The following is a 23,049-nucleotide window of genomic DNA, read 5'->3' on the forward strand; positions in this document are numbered from 1 at the left end:
ACCGAACTTCATTTTGATTCATGTATTTTTCTAACTGCTTATTACCTCTTTAAAACATCAGTAGTTGATGTTTGTTACTTTCGTCATACTTTTTTCCGTGTAATGTATTATTATAAAGCAGGCAGTTATTTAATTTGCTTTTATTAATTCTTTTCCTTTTTGTTATAAGCTAATTATATCATGTATAAATACCATGTATACTACTAGCTGGTGTTGGTTGTTTTAGTTCTGTTTTCTCTCTCGTTTGTGGCACCTGAATAAAGAAAATATTATCATGTTCCTGTGCCAAGGTTGAAATAATAAGCAATACATCAGTTACTTCACATGGAATCACATTTTATAAAAGATTGAATGTTTTTAATATCTTGGTAATGGTTTTTTTAAACTGTATATTTAAGTACATAGTTTACTTCCTATAACTAAATAATTTCGTGTTTAGTTTTATCTTGATAACCAATTTGGAATAAAGGAAGTTACAAATACATTTTAGTTAGTATCATATCTTGAGATGCATCTAAATTTTTTCATTGAGCTTTAGTTAAAAATAAAAGTATACTTCAAAACTGATGATTTCAGTTCCACAATTGTGAACGTTCCATTTTCATGTAGTAAAATTTCATTTATTTTACTGTAGTGACTGATTATGAAATATATATCTCTCAGACTGAGCTTTTTCTTGGATGTGATCTACCGAATTATATTTATCACAGGATTTTGGTTCTGAATTGAGTAACGCAACGATTCCACGTGCACAACCGGATCTGCTAACATTCCCAGTGCACCTGTTATTTGCTCTGGTATGTGTTGTTTATATTTTGTTCGTTTTTCGTTTCTTGCCGTTGCATATCGGTTTGTTTTTGACTTATGAACTGACTATCCATTTAGCATATTGCTTCTCTCATTAGTATGGTTTCAATTTCATTACGGACAAAATGATTCGGTTGGCTGATTGTTAAATGCAAAAATGTTTCTCTATTGAACATATCACCATTAAATACAATACACATATTTACGACTCCATCTATAACTAATAGGAAAGTAAAAACTACAAATGGGCATACCATGAAGTTCAAAACACCTGGCCTCTCTTCTTGTAGGAAATTTTGAGTTACAGGGAATGTACTCGACTGATTTACTGGATATCCACTGACTTGGTTTAGTACTCCACACTGGGTATATATTGGTCCTCTTACTGGCTCTGACGACCTTGGTCTGAAGGATTGTTGTAACGTTTCAAACTGCCCTGTCATTGGACGATCATCTATGTCACTACGAATATTGACATGCCATTGTTGTCTAGCTCCAGTTCTTGTCGGATTGCCTGCTCTCACTAGTAATTGCGGCATATTTTGGAATCCTAATATAGATATATTTTCAGATATAACAAATACTTACTGGTCTATTTTCTATGAACGTATATGTTGCAGCAATCTTTAACATTAACATGTTGATTACATTTTCAATAATCTGAAATGGAATGTGCTGAGGATGCATGTACGGTTTCACACGATCATGTTTGATCTATCTTTTAAGTATAACCAACACATAACTATGTGTTAACATGTTTTGTTTGATCTTAGTGCCCTCTAATTTTGACTTTCAATAACTGTCTGACAAGTTAAAAGTTAAGCTAGCTATAAATCTGGAAAATTACAATACCGAGTCAGGAATATATATAGTTATCAAAGGTACACTTGCTTTTCATTAGTTAAAATGCTTGAGTGTTTGATCATGTCAGGTTTTATATATTTCCTCTTTTATCTATTTCCCTTAGAATTCGTTTTTTTATATATATATTAACAGCTATAAATTCACTAAACCTATATTTTGGCTACCTTAACCTCACAATATTTGAACAGTTGAAAAGGCATACTTCTGATCCCAAAATAAATATTTAATGAAAGAGAAATAAAAATTTCAAGGGTTCAAAGTACAAATGTACCATGGAATGAGGATATAAGGTATGATTGACAAAGAGAAAATGCAAATACCTCTGTATAAATTTGATACTTCCGACACGGTTTTCTCAATTCAAATTAATGGCAAAATACGTAGAATAGTACGAAAGGAACATTTAACAACAGGCTAGCGTTATTAATCTATAATAGATTCAACTTCAAATAGTTTGAATGTAAGTTTCTAAATCAATAATTTAACATTAGGAAATGACTTTTAAGCTGACGATACCCACGAAGACAAACAGTCCAGCAACTATTATATCGAAACAGTGCTAACACATAATTGTCATAGTCTATAAATTCGTGGGTTCTACTTTTCTATATATACCTCATGATAATCTTGGGGACAAGCAGAAAAAATATTCACTAGAGTTCAAAAATTTAAGTAATAAAAAGTAGAATGGAAGTGGGGAATATGTCAAAGAGACAACAACCCGACCAAAACAGCAGATGACGGCCTTCGGCCGTCAATGGGTCTTCAACGCTGCGGGAAAATCCCCCACCAGGAGGTAGGCTTCAGCTGGCACCTAGATAAAAGTGTGTACTAGTTAAGTGAAAATGGACGTCATACCAAACTAGTTCACACACCGATAGTCGTCAACAATCAGCAAAACGTGTACATTAGAGTCAGCTATTGAAGACTCCAACCAAACATAATTATAAATCAACAAACAAACAAGCAACGACTAAAATTTATTGCTTATGGGCATCTGTATTAATTTGTTAGACTTTCCTACATAATACATGATTATTTCTTTTAAAATGGTACACTAGACAATGACTGCTTTTCAGATATATAGACAATGACGAGGCAACTAACTATAACATGTATGACGGGTGGTTTCCATTTTTTAGACAACTGGGTTGATACCTCTGCTGTTGGACTATCCATCCCCGTGGGTATCATAAGTAGTAGTCAGTTCTGACATGATTTCGATTGTCGAATGAACTACTGTTGTCCGTATTTATATAGAAACTAACTCTAGGTATAAAAGCATATGCCTAGCTTTCATATTTAAGACAAATCAAAAAGACATTCAAGAAAAGTCAAAACTCAGATGAAAGAAAAACGTAAGAAGTGTTAAACCATAATTCTGAATATCCTGTTAACATTTTCATACACAATTTGAATAACCAATCATTGATTTTCAAAGGAGAGAATAAAGACAATAACGCTAATTAGTTAATAACAATATTGTTAATTTCTGTGAATTCATTAAGGAAAACTCATAAAAAGCAATTTTATTTTTACATGTTTTACTGTTATATATAAATATGCAATTTTTCTCTCTGACACCGTTTCTGTTATTTGTTTTTTTATTAATAATAGTACTTCAATAGTATAATATAATAATATTATTATCAATTTCGACATCAAAAAACGGCCTCAATATAATATACCTGTTTCTGTTTTGTTTAAATCAATGCTGATAGTATTTTTTGTATTCAAAAACTTTAAAAACCTTCCTAATAAATTAATTTAATCTTTACTATAACTGAGGAAACTTTCTACCGATACATTTAAGGAATCTATTTATGAAGAAATAACATGAAAAATGTGGTGCACACTGAATAATCCACATTTTTTATCTTATTAAGGAATGACTGTAATATTTTTTCTGTCTATGAAGAAATAACATAAACAATTTGGTGCACACTGAATAACGCGCGTAGCGGGTTATTTAACAGTGTGCACCACAGTTTTTTATGTTATTTCGAATAGACAGAAAAAATATTACAGTCATTTCTTATAATTTAATTCTAAATTCCATTTTAAACCGTAGAAAACCATGAAAAAACGTTGATGACGTCACGGTCACATGACTAAATTATGTCTATGGGCTCATAAAAAAATAACGTCAGCCAATCAGAAGACGCGTTACATCCAAAATTAAATTATTTTCGAATAAACAGAAAAATTTTTACAGTCATTTCTTATAATCTAATTCTAAATTCCATTTTAAACCGGAGTAAACCATGAAAAATGTTGATGACGTCACGGTCACATGACAAAATTATATCAATGAACTTATAAACAAAACAACGTCAGTCAATCAGAAGACGCGTTACATCCAAAAAAAAATAATTTTATAATACTATTCACTATTATTTTTTGTTTTATATTTCAATGAGGGAAAATATATCTGAATTATACGTATACCACTAGTTGGTGTTGGGTGTCGTAGTTCTGTTTGACATCTTAAACTTTCACTCATTTGTGGCACCTGTATAAAATAAAAAATAATTTGGTTCATATGTCAAGGTGGAAATCAAAACAAGTATATAAGCATCACCGCATAGATACACATGTTATGGAAGATTGCTCGTTTCATTGTTCAGCTTCTTTGACCTACAATATTTTTTTCCAATTATATCCTTTTAAAACTGTAGGTTAAGGTACATTTGTAATCCTCTAACTAAAAGATTTTGGAGGGAAATGCGTCATATACAGTTAAGTATGTTTCGTATATTATCATAAATTTAGAAAGTCATAAATTTTTTTTATAAAAAACGTCAAAAAAGAGGATTTTATATTCGCTAACTATTTCTACGTAACATCATAATATCATCGTTTAGATGTGATATGCATATGGAATATATATCTCTTGGTTGAACTGATATTCCAGGCCTTGCACGTCCTAACAAGATTTCTTTGATCGAAGGTTTTTGCTTACAAGAAAGCTACTGAACAAAGATTGCGCCTGAGTTATTAATCAGGGCTGTTTGGTCACGACTTTTTATTACGTTGATAAATGGCTGCTTAATGAAATAAAGTCGAAATGCACTGAACTATAATATTACCGTGATGTCCAAGGCCAAAATATTGGAAAATCCAGAGCTTACTAAAAGTATGAAGATTTATAAACCAAAAAGGTCAAAAGTATAGCCAAAACAGGCACGGAATCAGAACTTTGCATGAGAAATAACTTAATATTAAATAATTTCAAACATTTTTTAACAGCAAATTTTTATACAAGAAACATAAAATCCGCTTTTGCTCCAGTACTGAAGACCTTGCTACTGGAATGCTGATACCATCGGGGACAATCAGACCACAAGCCGAGGCATCTACCCAGTGGTAGTAATAACATAAACGATACCAATGTTCATTTCGACAACCAATGTCTCTTCAGTGATACTCGAGGCCAAAATATTTAACAATCCAAAGCTTACTTAAAGTCTTAAATAAACCCATCCTTTATTCCCTGAATGTGATCTATCATTTATAATATCGCTGGACTAGTTCGTACCCAAAAAAAAAACAATAAGAGCCAAATATGAAGCTGGATCTTCCATTGCACCTGAGTTTACTATTGTTAGGTTTTTTCATAATCCTAATTGTTCGGCATTGTCACCTTGTATGTATCTCCCTTTTCACTTTTTTGCCTCTATCATAAGTCTTAATTTCCTTTTAAAAAGGATTAAGATTAGCTGCATATAAAATTGAACATGTGTCTTTTAATCCAAGCATTTTTGAATAACAATATTTTCTACTGAATAATTGAATGAGGAACAATAGCACAACTGTACATACCGTAAAGTTCCTATCACTTTGATTGCCTTCCTGTAAAAACTTCAGAGAAACAGGTTTTGTACTTGTCTGATTTTGATTATTCATCGGTGCCACTGAATATCCACTGACTTGTTTCAGCAGAGTGGGAAATAACGGTCCTGTGTCTAGTTCTGAGGTTGGCCTAGGTGGTGTCTGTACTGTTATATACTGCCTTGTTGTTTGACAATCATTCATTCCACTACGGGCATTTGTATGCCATGGTTGTCTTGCTTTAGCTTCAGCAGGTTATGCTGCTCTAATTTGTGATTGAGGCAAGTTCAGAAATCCTGTAGCGTAATATTTTTGAATATGATACATAATAACAATTTGTTTTCTATTTATATATATATACCAACATTTTTAACTATCAAAACGGGTTTTTTTCTCACATTTTGTGTAATTTAAACCAGCATGCATGCACCAATGATTGATATAAGGTTATATTTTACATGACCATATTGACATAATTGAAACATGCTGTTTTCACAGTTTTGGCTGCTTGCTCATGATTATTTTCAATTTAAACAGTTTGCTATGTTATGGTTGCTCCTTCCTTTTGTCAATATAACGACAATTAACCGTTAACAACTGTTTAAGGTGGTACCCAACACTACAGGGATATAACTCTGTAAAGTCAGCTAAACGTTTTAATAACGTTGTGTTGTAAAAGGAATATTAAGCTTCTCAATGATCAAAATTGCTATATAACCAGTGTAATTTTTCTGGCAAAACGGTTGGTTCAAAAATGTTTAAATTTTTATATTTTTGTTAATTTACTTTGACAAAATTTTATGAAAACCAAACGAGCCAAATTAATTTAAGTGAAAGTGTTGGGTACCACCTTAACAAGTTAGAAGTTTAGTTAGCAATAAATCAAATTACACCCACCAGTTTCTTTATAAAATGACAAAACTACAATATATCATATATAGCAAATTCTAATGCTTGAACAGTTATCGTTATTGCTAAGTGTCAAATTGTAGACTAGACAATGCATTTTTGATCCACTTTGAGGCACTAAAATGCTAACCAATTAATTTCCCCGACATTCTGCTCGGTATGCGTAAAAAACAATACACAATGCTTAAACATAAAACAAATGTCTTCTTAGTTTTCTCGATCTGTAAAAGTTATATTTGAAAAGGTTTTATCCATCTTTAATTCATATGAATAGGGTTCCGCAAACGCATCTTTCCTCTAAATTGATTGGATACCTACCATATCATACATTTTTTTTAAATCAAAATCTTGAAAATTCTGATTCATATTTTTTAATTCAAATAGAAATAGGAAGATGTTGTATGGGCGCTAATGAGAAAACTATTCATTCAAGTCACAGTGTTTAAAAAGAAAACAATTATACGTCTAAGTACGGCCCTCAACAATGAGCCTTAGCTCACTCCAAACAGCAAACTATAAAATACCCCCAAATGACTAACGTAAAACAATTCACAGGGGAAAACAAAAGGTCTAATGTATACAAAATCTTCATTAAAATAAATCCCGTGTGTGAATAAACATTATTAAAGAAAAAACGACATTAGAAAATTCAAAAAAATCGTTCAAAAACTGAAATACACTTATCTTTAGTGAAATTTTAAATGTATATTATCAAATGCTTTCTACTAATACGTTTTTAAACTGCGGCATTTTTCAGCTTTCTTAAAGACTGATATATGTATATACGATCATGATCTGTTTCTACTTTTTGCAGTTCAGCTAGCTATAAAATCCACTATTTTCTGCATAAGGAAATACCTGTACCAAGTCAGGAATATGACAGTTGTTATCGATTCGTTTGATTTGTTTGCACTAATGATTTTTCCATGTGATAAGGGACCTTCCGTGTTGAACATACCTCGGAGAACGTTATTTTTGTGATTTTACTTTTTCAGTTAACCTCGTTAGATATGTCTTTGTCGAAAACATGTATAATGATTAATTGGGTTTTTTAATATAATCTGCACATATATTTAACCTCAAGGGTTTTGTTATCATTGTTTAACTTACACAGTTTGCTAGATTCATTATAATTTTGAAGTTCCTTTGTACCTAGTAACTTAATGACACATTCTTATATTTACGGTGATGAAGTATATAGACCCTATAAATGAAGATACAATCCACGTTAACTAACTCGTGATCAATCTTATAATTAATTAGTTATCTAGTTAGATCTTTGAATATTGTCTCAATCTCTCAATCGATCTTAACATTTAGATTGTTTTTAATAAGTTAATTCAGTCATTCAGTCATTGCTGTAAATTTTTCACCACGTATGGCCCTATACCCCAGTATATATTTATATTTTGGAAATCCATAAGATCGTACATTTCTTATTTACGTCTTTAAATAAATCGTTATGTTTTTTGTACTGTTTGGTACATAATTTATCAATCATTGTTAATGTTAAAAATTTCGTTATTTTTACTTATCACCTGAATATTTTCATCACAACATTAAACACATATTTACCTAGTTTTATCGATATATGTGCAAGAATAACTAATTATATATTCTTTTATTTATTACTTCCTGTAATTTGACAATTATCATAGATACCGAGAATGTAATTTATACGTCAGATGGACACTCCGTCTTAAAAGGACTAATAAATAACGCTGGAATCAAAAACGGAAAAAGCCCAAATAATGTACGACTTTAAAGGTTGTATTTCTGTAAATATAGACAATGCAATTTCCCATAGGAACTCCTTTTGCGGCTATAACTGTGACACTTTTACTATGAAGTTTGGTGAAAAATTATATCCTGGAATAGAAAGTTGACGTTTTAAACTATTTTATTCAAAGGTCAAAACATAGGACTGGACGGCATATTTTCAACATTTAATGGCCCCCAATAAAACTCCATTATTCATTGTTCACCGCAATAGAATACTGATGTTGTTTATCATCTTAACAACGTGTTTTATGGTTCTTTCATTTGTCTTTGTTCTATTATTAATATTACTTTTACTGTAGAATGATTGTATGTGATATTCGTTTGACGTGGCTCGGTACTTATACATCTCGTCAATGTGTTTGTATTGTCTTTCTTTTTTTGGTGGTGTGTTTTGTATATGTGACTTTTTGTATTTCTTTGGTTCTTATAACGTGACTCTGTACTTTAAAAGATCCCGTCAGTATGATATTGTTCTATTTTATGACTTTATGATATATTTCTATTATGAATTACAATATACGTTGAACCACAAACGTCAAAATAATTCAATCGCTTAGTGGAATTAACTATTTGTAGATTCTTATAAATTCTATATATAACTTTTGGACTAGTTTAAATCTCGGTCTATTTCTGAAATTTATTCTTACATACTTTTGATTTTTTAACCCAGTATGCTAACATTTCCTAAGTAAATTTTAAAATTGTTTGTATGCACATTGAACGACAAATCTATGTAACGTATACAATTTGTGTGACGTCAGACACACAAATCAATGAATGTGTTTGTAGATAGATGTTTTTGTGTTCTGCTAAATTGTTCCTTTTAAAATTGTTTTACGATGATGACTGATGTACCCATATTCTGACTATTTTATTTATTGTGTCTGTTTAGTTAACGCATCAATGTAAATATAACGAAAATTGATGAGACTGTCATCAAAGTGAGAGGGTTAGCGCTATAAAACCAGGTTTAATCCACCATTTTCTACATTTGAAAATGCCTGTACCAAGTCAGGAATATTACAGTTCTTATCCATTCGTTTTTTATGCGTTTTGTTATTTAATTTTGCCATGTGATTATGGTCTTTCCGAATTGATTTTCCTCTAAGTTCAGTATTTTTGTGATTTTACTTTTTATTTTTTATACTGGTAATAGTACCAGGTTATGTCTCTATGAGTTGAACCATAGAGATCATATCTTGGAACCAGTATGTCAACAAATCAAATTATCTATGAATATTATATATATCTCCAAAGGAGGCGTGGTTTAAGACTCAGATATATGTACAAAGTGCAACCTAAAGAGCTTTAAAAACCAAAACTTCAGAAAAAAATTGCCATATACAGGAACGGTACCCTTAGGGTACAACATTCTATATATTTTGAAGAATGAAAAGTTTGTCCCCGTTTATCTAAAATTATGGGCATACCAATACAGTGCTGACTACTGCGCTTGTGATAACCTCGTTTAGGAAACCTCATCAGTATAATAAATAATAAATAAATGAAGTTGAAAGAAAACAAAGAAATTAAGTACGACGTTGATGAGCATTAACAACCAAACCTTCCGTAAGCTTCTGCAATGGAATACCTGGAGAGGAAGAACGCTCATTTATAGTCTTTTCCCTTATCATATTAAGGTAGCACAATACAAAGATTTTTTCACTCCCAATCAGACATCTTTAAACTGATGTAATTCATTTCATCCTTCTTTATATTTTATAAATGAGGTACCAAAAGAAAGAAGAAAGATTAATCTTTCAGATTGTGATAATTTCATTATGACATAATTATTACATAATTAATTATTATGTAATTAGTTGCTATATTGTGATGTCCACACTTGAATGAATTTAGCGTCTTCGTTCTTCATAGCATCCCACAATATTTTATAGATTCTTGTACAACACAACTTGACCTCCAAAACCAAGTCTCAGATTTCCAAAAACATCAATACAACAAATTGTATACCCAATTGAATTTAGTGGTTTCTTATGAATTGATGTTGCAAACTTCATTGGAGATTTATGATAGAATGAAATACAATAAGAAAAATCTGAGACACAGTTTTGGATGTCCAACTGTGTTTTGCAAGAGTTTATAAAATATTTTGGGATGCTATAAATAACAAATAAGCTAAATTCATTCAAGTATGCGTCACTGATGAGTCTTTTGTAGACGAAACGCACGTCTGGCGTATATATAAAATGTAGTCCTGGTATCTATGATGAGTTTATTTACAACAACTGGGTCGATGCCACTGCTGGTGGAGATTTATTTCCCCGAGGGTATCACAAGCCCAGTAGTCAGCACTTTTTGTGTTGACATGAATTATCATTGATATTGTTATGTTTATAAATTAACTGTTTACAAAATTTTGAATTTTTTGAAATACTTAGGCTTTTCTACCTCAGACATAGATTACCTTAGCTGTATTTAGCAACACTTTTAGGAATTTTGGATCTCAATGCTCTTCAACTTCGTACTTTATTTGGCTTTTTGAACTATTTTGATCTGAGCGTCACTGATGAGTCTTATGTAGACGAAACGCGCGTCTGGCGTATAAAATTATAATCCTGGTACTTTTGATAACTATTAGTAACTTTTTTTGATTCGAGCGTCACTGATGAGTCTTTTGTAGACGAAACGCGCGTCTGGCGTATATATAAAATTTAGCCCTGGTATCTATGATGAGTTTATTTACAACCACTGGCTCGATGCCACTGCTACAACACAACAGAAACACAGCATTAAAATGTTACACACACAGAAACGAACTATAATATAGCAATGTAGAAGAAACGTGCGTCTGGCGTAAATACAAAACTTAATCCTAGTATCTATGATAGTTTGTATACACTGTGTGACTTTTATAAGTATGAAAGACGGTGGCTTGCATTTTCAACATGATGTCCCTTGCAAGACTAGTAACATTTGAACAAAATATTCCAACTCTAAACAAATATGAAATGTTCCTTAATGTTCTTAAAAGGACTTCAAAGTCACCTTAAACGAGTGTGCCGTTAATAAACAAATAATCGGTCAATCCAAACTCAAGACATGTTTCTTAAATATAACAGGGGAACATGAGTGTTCTTATTTACCTTTTAATGTGGTACCTAACACTACAGGGAGATAATTCTGTAAAATCAGCTAAACGTTTTAATTACGTTGTGTTGTTAAGGGAATAGTAAGCTTCTCAATGATCAAAATTAGTGTTTGTCAAACTGCTATATAACCAGTGTAATTTTTCTGATAAAACGGTTGGTTAAATTTTTTTGAAATTTTTATATTTTTGTTAAAGAGTCAAAGTAAATACTTTGACAAAATTTTATGAAAATTAAACGAGCCAAAGTAATTTTAGTGAAAGTGTTGGATACCACCTTAAACATTTCTTTTTGGGAATAAACTCCTTTTAACTACATCACTTTTTTTAGCCTTATTTGAAATTTTTATTTATTTTCATCTATCTACCCATCTAACATATTATTTGTGCCTGTCCAAGTCATGGGTTCTTCAATTCAGTGGTTGTGATTAGCTGATATTTTTATTTATTTTCATCTGTTTAACCCATCTAACATATTAGTTGTGCCTGATCAAATCATGGATTCTTCAATTCAGTGGCTATGATTATCTGTTTTTGTCGTATTTGTTTTTCGTGTAATGTTTGAGCATATATCAGGCCATTTTTGTTTTTTTATATGAACAATTTTACATTTCAACACGAGAAATACATATCCTTGTCATAAAAATACCATGAGATAGTGTTGGTTGTCGTTGTTGTGTCTGCAATTTTGTACTTTCCCTCATTTGTGGCACTTTTGTAAGGGAACGCAAATCATTCTCTTCCTCTGTCAAGGTGGAAGTTATGTTTCGAATTTCATCCGATTGAAGCATCTCACTGCCCAGTCCCTGCAATAACAGAACACGTATTGGTTAAATGTATGTAGATTCCAAGTGAAATAAAAAAGAATAACAAAAACAACAATAGACGACCTCAAACATTGAAAAAAATTCAAGATTTTAAAATCATGTTTGATGTCTATCGATAAACCCTACACCAGCAAATGATAAGTTGTATGTCGTTCCATTCCACATATATATATGATCAAGTTGGTAAAACTGCATTTTATGTTTTAAATCGAGTTCATTGTTGAAGTTTTCCGTTTATAAATTCTATATATAGAGCTTGAAGCTTATGATAGAACCTTCAGATTGGTAATTGTGTAAAAATGTGGACGAAGATCTCATGATATTCAAAATGTATTAGTCGAAAGACAAAACTGACGAATAAAAGGGGAAAATTCCGAATTATAAAGTTACGACAGATGATTACAATTTTCAGATGTAAACAGCAACCAAAAGTGTAGTCCGCGGTATGACAACAATAGAAATTCGACAGTTCCTAATTCGATATAATAAAAAAGAGATGTGGTATGATAGCCAATGAGACAACTGTCCAACATAGTTTAGATATAGAGGAAGAAGCAATTATAGACAATTGTTTGGCCTTCAGCAATGAGAAAAACTAGTAACGTTTAGTCGGCAATAAAAAACAAGTATGGCAGACGAGAACCAACGATTTCTTTGCTTAGTAGCTTTCAATACACGAATTAAAACGCTAAATTCTAGAAATCAAGAAAATTCAGGTTTTCTTTTAGTCTAAGTTTCCAGCTGTTTATACTTGTCATCGTTTGTAATGTACGTTTTGTTTTTCTGATATACTTCATATAGGTGACACCAAACGTTAAGAAGTAAATGACACTAAACTTAGCTAGCTATGAAACCAGATTCAATCCATCATTTTCTACATAAGATAATACAGATACCAAGTCAGGAATAATAGAGCTGTTTTACATTTGGTTGGTGTGTTTGAGCTTTTGATTTCGCCTTTGACAAAGGACTTTCTTTTCTTTTTTTAATTTTCCGTGGTATGTTTCCTTATTTCAACTTTCAAATGTTATACTACGAAAGTTGTTTATGTAGAAGTAATTTGGTCCTTTTTTGAATAGGAGCATTAATTTATCTTAAATATAGAATATTTAAGCAAGTATGTGTACTCCTTTTAGTAAATAAAATAACGTAGTGTTTGACAAATAAAAGCAACAGTAGTATACCGGTGTTCAAAAGTCATAAATCGATGGAGAGAAAACAAATCCGTGTTATAAACTAAAATCGAAGGGAACACATCAACTATATGTGGAAAACAATGACACAACAGAATCATGCGCAGTGCATTTGTCTTTAAGATCATATTGGTTATAAGAATATCCTACTTGTAAGCTTTACTAAATTATAGCATTATTTTCTTTTTGTTCACGCTAATTCTCGAAATTGCAGGAACAAATCTTGATTGCACTATGCTATAATGATGAGCAAGGTTTAAAGTTATGCACAATGGCCGCGGTAACAATGGAAACAGCAAAAATGTAAAAAAAAAATATGTAAATGCTCTTAATTTGATGAGACTTAATTTGAATTGTAAAAGTCAATTGAAAGTGAGACTTTTGAGTTAAGGATTTCCAAAAAGACCGCTGTTGCCATGGAAACTTCAAAAAATGTGAAAAATTGAAAAGTGTCCTATACTTTCTGAAAATGTATACACGTATATATGGAATTTTTAAACGACTTTGACCTGCTATACAGCCCTTGCACGGTCGGATTGTGATGTAAGTATATGCTTTGACCGTTTCCAATTTTTTAAATTAGCTGCAGTTTAGTGGCAATGTGGGAAGGATGCCATCTGGTATTCCTTGCAATGGCAAATCTGGTTTATTTTCTTATTGCGTTTGCGTTGTATATTGTATTTGAAAATTCGGCTGTATTTTTTTTTTTTTTTTTTTTTTTGATGTTTCAAAAGATGCCACTTATTAATTGGAATGAGTGTCGTAATATCATCCACGACTCACTCCGTACTTACTGTTTGAAATAGATAAAACGGGAAAAAGCTGACAAAAAATCTTTGGACTCTTTTTTTATTTCAGTAATGAACATAGCATGCATAGCTGATTTACGTATTCAACATTTTAAATAGTTATAAGAAGATGTTGAATAGTTAAATCAACTATGCATGCTATGAACATTTTACTATAAACAATAACCACAATAAACCTATTTCTCGTATCAAACATTAACTAAAAGAACTAGCCAAGGAATTTGTTTTTGTCCCGGCCGATAAAGCTGCTAATAATATTATCATTGTTTGACGTAAATTTTACATTGAGGTTCTACAAAAAGAAATCACCAATTCACCAACATTCCAACTGACTCCATTTTCAGAAAACGACATCTGTATCAAACATAAACTTGTAGCTACCACTTTACAAGCAGAACCAAAAACAATGAAAGTCCCCACTATGTATTGGCTTCCGAAGCTACACAAAACAACTTACAAATATAGATTTATTTCGTCTTCAAGCCATTGTCCCACTACTAAATTATCTATTCTTCTTACCAGTACACTTGGTACAATCAAAAACCTGATAATAAATTGCTCAAAAAAGGCCTTCGAATATAGTGGAATTAATTACTTTTGGAGTGTCAAAAACTCGTTGGACGTACTTGATAAATTGCATGCCAATATTGGTGATTTCGAATCTGTTCACAGTTTTGATTTTTCTACCCTATATACCACATTGCCTCACATTCTCATTAACAACAAATTCACACAACTAATTAAATGGGCATTTAAAAAGTCAGAATGCGAATATATATGTTCAAACTCTTTCAGGTCATTTTTAAGTAGCAATTAACAAAAAAAACTATGTCAATTGGACATGCTTTGATACCATATCTGCCCTTGAATTTTTACTAGATAACATTTTTGTTCGCTTTGGATATTCCGTATATCGTCAGATTATCGGAATTCCAATGGGGACTAACTGTGCACCACTTATTGCGGACCTGTTTTTGCATTGTTATGATTTACAATTCATGACAAAAATCAGCAAAGACCCATCGAAACAACATCTGATACACAAATTTAATAATACTTTTAGATATTTGGATGATATATTGGCTCTTAATAATGACGACTTCAGTATGTATACTAAAGAAATTTATCCTGTTGAACTTACTTTAAATACAGCTAATACTAACAATGACCACTCCCCTTTCCTCGATCTTGATATCTATATCATTAACGGAAAGCTCAATACTAAAATTTATGGTAAAAGAGATGATTTCTCATTTCCTATCGTTAATTATCCATTTTAAGATGGTGATGATCACTTGTCACCATCTTACGGTGTTTATATATCTCAACTTGTACGATTCGCTCGTGTATGTAACAATGTTTTAGATTTTAACGAGAGATATTTATGTATTACTGAAAAAATATTATACCAGGGTTTACGATATCACAAACTAGTCAAAACATTTACTAAATTTTATCATCGGTATAAGGACATCATTCGTAAATATAGCTCAACAATACAGACTTCTTATAAGTTCAGGTATTTCACATCCAATATTTTATGGAAATATTCTTTATAAAGCACAAAAATGTCAGTATTCACCTCAGAAGCTTACAAAACCTTTAAATAGACATATTAAAAAGGGATATAGTTACGATAATGTTGTCAAGTCATTAAAGATTGCATATTTTGGCGTTAATATTGATTCACTTATACATTTTATAGGTTCTTTGCATCGGAGCTAAACACATTTATTTAAAAACCAGTTGTTGGCATGACACGGGTTATGTTCTTCTCATATATGTTATGATGATATGAAACTAAACCCCTCACATGAAGCATTGTGCCTGATATTCATATGATGAAGACATAAGCTTTCAATCAGTTAAATTGAAGTCTGGAGCTGGCATGTCAGTTAACTGCTAGTAGTCTGGTGTTATTTAAGTATTATTGAACTGAATTTTAATGTGCGTATTGTTATACGTTTACTTTTCTGCATTGGCTTAGGTAAAGGGGGAGGGTTGAGATCTCATAAACATGTTTAATCCCGCCGTATTTTTGCACCTGTCCCAAGTCAGGAGCCTCTGGCTTTTGTTAGTCTTGTATTATTTTTAATTTTAGTTTCTTGTGTACAATTTGTAGTTTAGTATGGCGTTCATTATCACTGAACTAGTATATATATTTGTTTAGGGGCCAGCTGAAGGACGCCTCCGTGTGCGGGAATTTCACGCTGCACTGAAGACCTGTTGGTGACCTTCTGCTGTTGTCTGCTCTATGGTATGGTTGTTGTCTCTTTGACACATTCCCCATGTCCATTCTCAATTTCATACTTTATTCTTCATCTATCTTTCTCCGAAACAAATATATGAAAAGAGTGTGATTATATTCTCCTGAAGAATAGTATCTATGAACATATCAAAATAATATTGCACAAGGTATTATTGTCATTTTCTCCGACTGGCATCACCAGCCCAGTAAACTTTTCGTCGACGTTATGATTTTAAACACATGTTTATGCAACATGTTCTACTAAGAACAATTAAACTATTAGTATCGTTTTGAAAAGATGTTATACAGCTTCAATATTGGTTGATTTAAGATAGTATATGCAATTATTTAATGTTATACATGTTTTTCTGTTAGATATTCATATGTTTTTTGTATGAGTTTTTTTTTGCGTTCCTGATTATACAAAAATTATCTTATATGAGTACCTCGAACAAAAAATAAAACAATAGGTTAACTCAATTCACAACAACTGCATATGAATAAAATTTTAAAGAAGGCTGGGTAACATAGTGAAGACTAAAAGCAGTGGTATCTAAGTTTACCCGCAATTTGATAGAAGCAATATGCATCATGGCCTGTGACAACAATTCAGTCTTCCTTTTTTCAAATAAAGTCACATGCAAAGGTTTCCCTTCCACGATCCTTCCTTCCATTTGATCGACAGCTTTACTTGCCGCATCGGGAGTCCCAAAACCCACGAATCCATATCCTTTTGATCTCCCCGCTTTTTCCATCACCTACAACGAAAAAAAATACCAAGCTATAGTATCCATCTACTATAAAATGAGAAGACCTCATTTTGTATATCGCTTCTCTTCCTTCCACAATAAATTAATCACCATGCATCTGTGTCCTATAGGTAACATGCATAGCCCATTTATCATCCTCGCTTATAATTATTTAGTTTGGTTTATTTTGGAAAGAAAACGAAAAAAGGGCGTCGGATATTGTTTCCGTCATCGGACTGACTTTTAAGTCGTTTAGAAAGCTTCCGTTTAGGACTGTTTCAAAATTACACATTATTTAAGTCCTTGGGGACAAGACAATTATTTTCGCGTGTTTCTGTATACTTGGATCATACATTTATATACTTTTAATAACGTGTATTTGGTACTTAATGTCAATTTCAATAGTTTACCTTCTACGGCGGTCACTGCTGATAGTCTTTATATAATACCGGTATTTATCAGTGGACAATGATTAATTTTGGTATTTATAGTATATGTATGTTCATAGTAAACAGAAAAGCAGGGGAAAATAACAGTCGTTAGAATAAAAAAAGTGTGAGTACCTATGACTTTTGATACCTTTCCTGAAGTTCATAAATATTTTACAAAATTATCTTACATCTGTTGAAATAATTTAATTACGCTCTAAATGCCCGTGATTTCGCGGGTGCGTTCTACTGGAGATTAAAAAATGTTTGTCAGCATTAAGCTACAGCCAAAAGTTAGCAAAACCTGAAATAAAGTTTACCGAAAAAAATAGAGACATGTTTTTTTTCAACACAACTTTTAAAAAATACTTTTTATTCAGGAAAAAACCCAACAACATAGTATGTTTACCAAAACAGTAAACATAACATGAGATAATCGCTATCTTGGCATGTAGCTCAGACATATTGCTAAAAAAAATGAAGGCAAGATACTGGTATGTGATTCACAGTTTTTATGTCGAAATTTGAAAGTTCAAGAAATCTTTACAGAAGTCGAAAACTAATATATAGTCGAGCATTTAGTCCCTGGAGTGTATACAGGGACGTGAAATTTAACTACAAACGGCAAAATAGTACATCAGGTCAAATCTAAAAAATAATTTTATCATATATGAAGATAGTGTTATTAGAAATGGTAACTAATCACATAATCCTAAATATGATAATCAACCCTAGCTACCTCCTTTTGGGGGAGGATCAACATTAAGATGAGAATCAAAGATTACAGTAACACACTTACCATGTCTATATGAAGACTGTTTTCAAACACATTTCAAAAAATATGACAAAAAAAAACTATAATATTATTAGTTACTGATACATATGAGCAAATATATGTAAATAGAGTAAGTGCTTATAGGGAAATTAGACAATTACATGAATTACTTCACAACACAATGAAGGAAAAGACGTTAATACAGATACATATTTGATTCATTTTTTGTTATACAACTCTGGTCTTATGAATACCTTTGCATGTGTAATCGTTCCAAATGGAGAAAATTCGTCTCTAAGCCTTTCATCATCAATGATGTAGTCCAAGTTATTCACGAAAACTTCGAGTTTCCTCGATTTTTCTTCTATGTCAGCTTGTCGCTCTGTTTTTTCTTGTGCTCTTTCAACAAATAAGGTTTGGTTACGAAAAGGTACACTATTTAGTTCTTGTATAGCCTGTTAAAAGTTGGAAATGGTCAATGGTACAATATATGAATGTTCCAGATCATATGAATATTTGGACCGTACACATACGGTCATCTAGAACGAACTGGACCGTATATGTATTTGGAGCATATGGGTTAACTTTTGACACACATTTATCAAAATCTTTTATTGAAATTTACAAATTCATACTATTTCAATTAGATGAATAAAGTAAAATAGTGAGCATTCAAATCAATTGAAATTCTCAATTGTTTTGATGCTACTTCATCCACAACGTCTTAACATCCGATGAATATAATTATTAGATTTTCTGCACTATGAAATTATCCGTTTTCATTTCACTGGGAACTCATATTAATTCATTGAAACTAATTTAATAGAAGTTAAAAAAAAATATAATATGGCGTATAAAAATGATTATATTTCCGAACAATCTATTTTCACTTAGATTTTATTTGTAATTCGTTTTTATTTCAATGTTATTATTAAAAATGAACTGTATTTTTGTTCATAAACCACTTAGAATACTAGATAGTCCATATGATTTAATAATGTATAAGATTTGAGTCTATCTATGACTGAGTAAATGAGATGTTATGTTTTTTTCCGGCTTCAGATACGGCTATGACTGCCATTTAAAACACGATCCATCGAAACATCTATCAGACTGAGTAGTAAAATAAGGCAATAGCAGTTAACAATGTTCAATGGAGAAGATAAATCAGGATAACGAAAATTGAGGGAATCTCATAAACTAAAAAACTAGCGAGACCAGGTGCGTCGCCATTGGATTGTATTGGTTGGCATTAAAAAAAAAGGTTCATTCATCTAATAAGGCAAGGAATAACTCATAATACCTATGAAAGAAAAAGACAAAAGACGACCTAAAATTAAAAACCGTGAAAATCTGTGTGGGACTTTATGTAAACGGACGCCTAACCATATTCTGCTTGTTTTCCATTATGTAGTTCAAAATTGGCTCAAATAAGGTGGTAAGTCTGATTCGATGAACTCAGGATCGAGGAACAGATAATAAAATTGTCATTGCGACAATGGGTGTTGTAAGGCTGTAAGTTCCCGTTGGTACTATTTTATTTCTTATTCATGTTTTAAAATACATTTCTAACATTTAATGTTTGTTTTCAAAATCATGATGAAGCTAAGGTTAAAATTCCCTCCGGCAAAGTTGAACTCGAATAGATATGGCTTTGTATGTGTACCTTTTTATCATATTGCCCTTTAACTGTTTCGGTTTTAATACAACTTTGGCTTTGAGTGTTCATGATGACGGTAAATCTGAAAAGCGCTTCAGACGCGTGAATCTCATAACGTGTTTTTATACCGAACGGTATCATCAGTTCAGAAGTCTGTACCTCGATATTGGTATAATGTATTACAAACTTTTTATATCCTTTGACTACAGGATATAGCTCTTCAATTGTTTCACTTATTAAATGAATATGATATTCGTGTTTAGCTATCCTGGAAAGCGAAGACCTTCATAAAGAGTTGTTTTCATTTAATAATGTTATATATCTCCAAGGCTTGGCATATGTATTTCAAAATTATTAAGTTGTTGGATCATTGCATCTGGTATTTTTTAGGGTAAATAATAGTTCAGTTATTTATTCATAGTTTACGGTAAAACAGGAGTGTTTCTTCTATTGTCATGTATAAGTAATCTGTACATTTTTTTCCACGCAATGCACAAGTTGGACTCTGTGTGTATTATCTAAGCCATTTACATTATCACATATATTCATGGCTTTCAATTGATAAGTATAAGCGATTCACATTCAGATAAAACTGTAGCTCATCGTACGAACGAAATTTATGAAGTGATATTTCAATCAATTTACGATATATATATATATGTTCTATTGTTGAGGACAGTTTTTGTTTCACTTTAGACGTCGGTTGGCGAGTTTTATTGTTATCCTTCAGTATCTGCGAATGAATAAAAATGACAACATCTATTTTTCAACAATTTGTATATTAATGCGTAAAGGTTATGAACTTAATTTTACAAAATCTTACTGTATGGGCGTCTTCATGATTTTCATAACAAACAAAACCAAATCTTCGATTTTCCTTGTCCACATCCGTCATAATCTACCATAAGATGAAAAGAAAAATAACATAATAAGATCATCCACTTAAAATAAAAATTTTGCATGAACAATCGCCCTTATTGTTTCTGCTAATATGTTTGGACACTCTTTAAATGATTGGCTTTAATTTGAAATTTTGTTTTTCCTTATATGAATATTATTTGCTATACTAGATATTTCATTTTAAAAGATAACAGAACAATCAGTTTAGCCTTAATATATTTGTATCTTAACATTTAAACACGTGCATCGTGTTAATGAAAAGATTTATAGCAAGATGGCAATGGAAAAAAATCAATTTGACATACGTGTACTTGTGCATGTTCGACGTGTGTATTACTTACTATTAACAAATCTAAATATGAATCAGACCTTGTAGTTTAAGTAGCCTCCGTCCGTAATGTCCATTTCACTGTGATTCATTGAATGTAAGTGCTTTCTTGTGATTTATTTAGTCATTGATATAAAACAAAATTATAAATCATTTAAACCAAAATGTATGCCATTTTGTTTTTCTTTGTTGAAATATTTATTTGTTTTTAAAGTAATTAACATTATAACTACTGTACCAAAACTTTTGACATATTATCTACTGGTATTTTGTCTGCCGTTTTTCTAACACATTTTGATCAATATAATGTCATTCTATGCGTTTGTCATACAGAGTTTTAGCTTCATCTTAAACCAGGTTCCATCCACCATTTCTACATGAGGTAATGCCTGTACCAAGTCAGGAATATGACAGTTGTTTTCTATTCGCTTGATGTGTTTAGCTTTTATTTTTGCCATTTGATACAGGAAGGTCAATTAATTGTATGTTAGCAATAGTACGACCTTCAACGATGAAAAGAATTCCATACCTTAAACTAAGAGCAGTCTGCTATGAATACCTTAAACTAAGAGCAGTCTGCTATGAAATGCCCCGATATGAAAACATGCAATTTAGGGAACTCATTGCCTAATTTAAAACAAAACAATTTACGAAAACCACATGTGACAGACATGAACCAACGATAACAACTTACTACATGCACATGAAGAATGTTGCGAGGTTAGGCAAATTTGAAAACGCCAACCCTACCCTAATTTGGAACATTGGTGAAACGGTACAACATAAGAACAAAATAAAAACATCAGTTTAAAAGCGGCTGTTGTCATCAGATCGGTATAAAGCAAAATACTATCAAATAAACACACAAACCAGACGTGGTAGGATATTTTTTTACATCCATCATCGATATTTAAATTTAAAAAGTAAGTGAACGTATAAGTTTGATCTGTGGCACAATATAAACATAGATGCCTATTTAATATAGACTTTACAAGATATAATAATAAATATTTAGAAACAATGTCAAAAAGACTTCAACGAAATGGCGTTTAGACTAGTCTCATTTCCCCTCCTTAAAATGTCTTACTGATGATATATTTTATAATATTTTTCATTGGCTACATGTTACTTTCAAATCAATAGTTGCATGGCATGTCGTAGCTAAGGAGTTTTTTTGTTTGACTAGTGAGCCCTAATGATTTGGATATGATGCGCTAGTAAATCTATGTAAGGAGCACGGATCACTAGGAGCCCGGATTACCGAAGCACCCGGAGAACCGGAGAACCGGAATTACCGAGCCTGGAATACATGGAACCCGATGCCCTAGTAGTCCATATTTGTATCCGGGCTTGTAGGAGTTATATAAAAGAGAGAAGGAGCGTGAGATAGGGGAGACAGGAACTATATTAAGGATAGGACAGTAACGTTGATATAGTGGAGAGAAGACCCGTATTGTTGAGCCTGAAGATAGATGTACATTTTTTTTTATACATGTATAATGTGATTTTGATAATACAGTACTGAACTTTTTTTCGACTGCGTGTTTATGTTAACTTATATTATATAAGTCTTCGTTCAGACTGCACCAGGATCCATTTATTTATTTTATGTGACCAGGATTTCCTTAATCACGCTACCAATAGATTACTAGGGTAACCCTGTAAAGAATATACTACGCATTTGTCGTCCGTGTACGAGTGAATTGTTCGACCTGAAGCGTATACACCCAGCAACGCAGCACAAACACACGGATACACACTTTAGATCAAGTCCATAGTAACGTTATCGTCGCAAATCGAAATTTTAATCGATAAAGTAATGTAATAACCTTT

At 31.8% G+C, this 23,049-nt stretch overlaps 1 protein-coding gene across 2 annotated transcripts in view; it reads right to left on the reverse strand.

Moving 5' to 3' along the window:
* LOC143055049 (uncharacterized) overlaps positions 1–23,049 on the reverse strand; it is a 42,180-nt gene that overhangs the window by 13,466 nt on the left and 5,665 nt on the right. For both annotated transcript variants that reach the window (XM_076228195.1, XM_076228196.1), the window contains exons 3-10: positions 20,812–20,886; positions 18,583–18,783; positions 16,940–17,134; positions 11,949–12,105; positions 5,494–5,798; positions 4,120–4,183; positions 1,062–1,357; positions 193–253 (exon numbers count right to left, since the gene is read on the reverse strand). In XM_076228195.1, the coding sequence (XP_076084310.1) occupies positions 193–253; positions 1,062–1,357; positions 4,120–4,183; positions 5,494–5,706 (634 nt within the window). In that variant the 5' untranslated portion in view covers positions 5,707–5,798; positions 11,949–12,105; positions 16,940–17,134; positions 18,583–18,783; positions 20,812–20,886. The remainder of the gene's footprint in view (positions 1–192; positions 254–1,061; positions 1,358–4,119; positions 4,184–5,493; positions 5,799–11,948; positions 12,106–16,939; positions 17,135–18,582; positions 18,784–20,811; positions 20,887–23,049) is intronic.

This window comes from Mytilus galloprovincialis, chromosome 12 (assembly GCF_965363235.1).
Source record: "Mytilus galloprovincialis chromosome 12, xbMytGall1.hap1.1, whole genome shotgun sequence".
Lineage (NCBI taxonomy): Eukaryota > Metazoa > Mollusca > Bivalvia > Mytilida > Mytilidae > Mytilus > Mytilus galloprovincialis.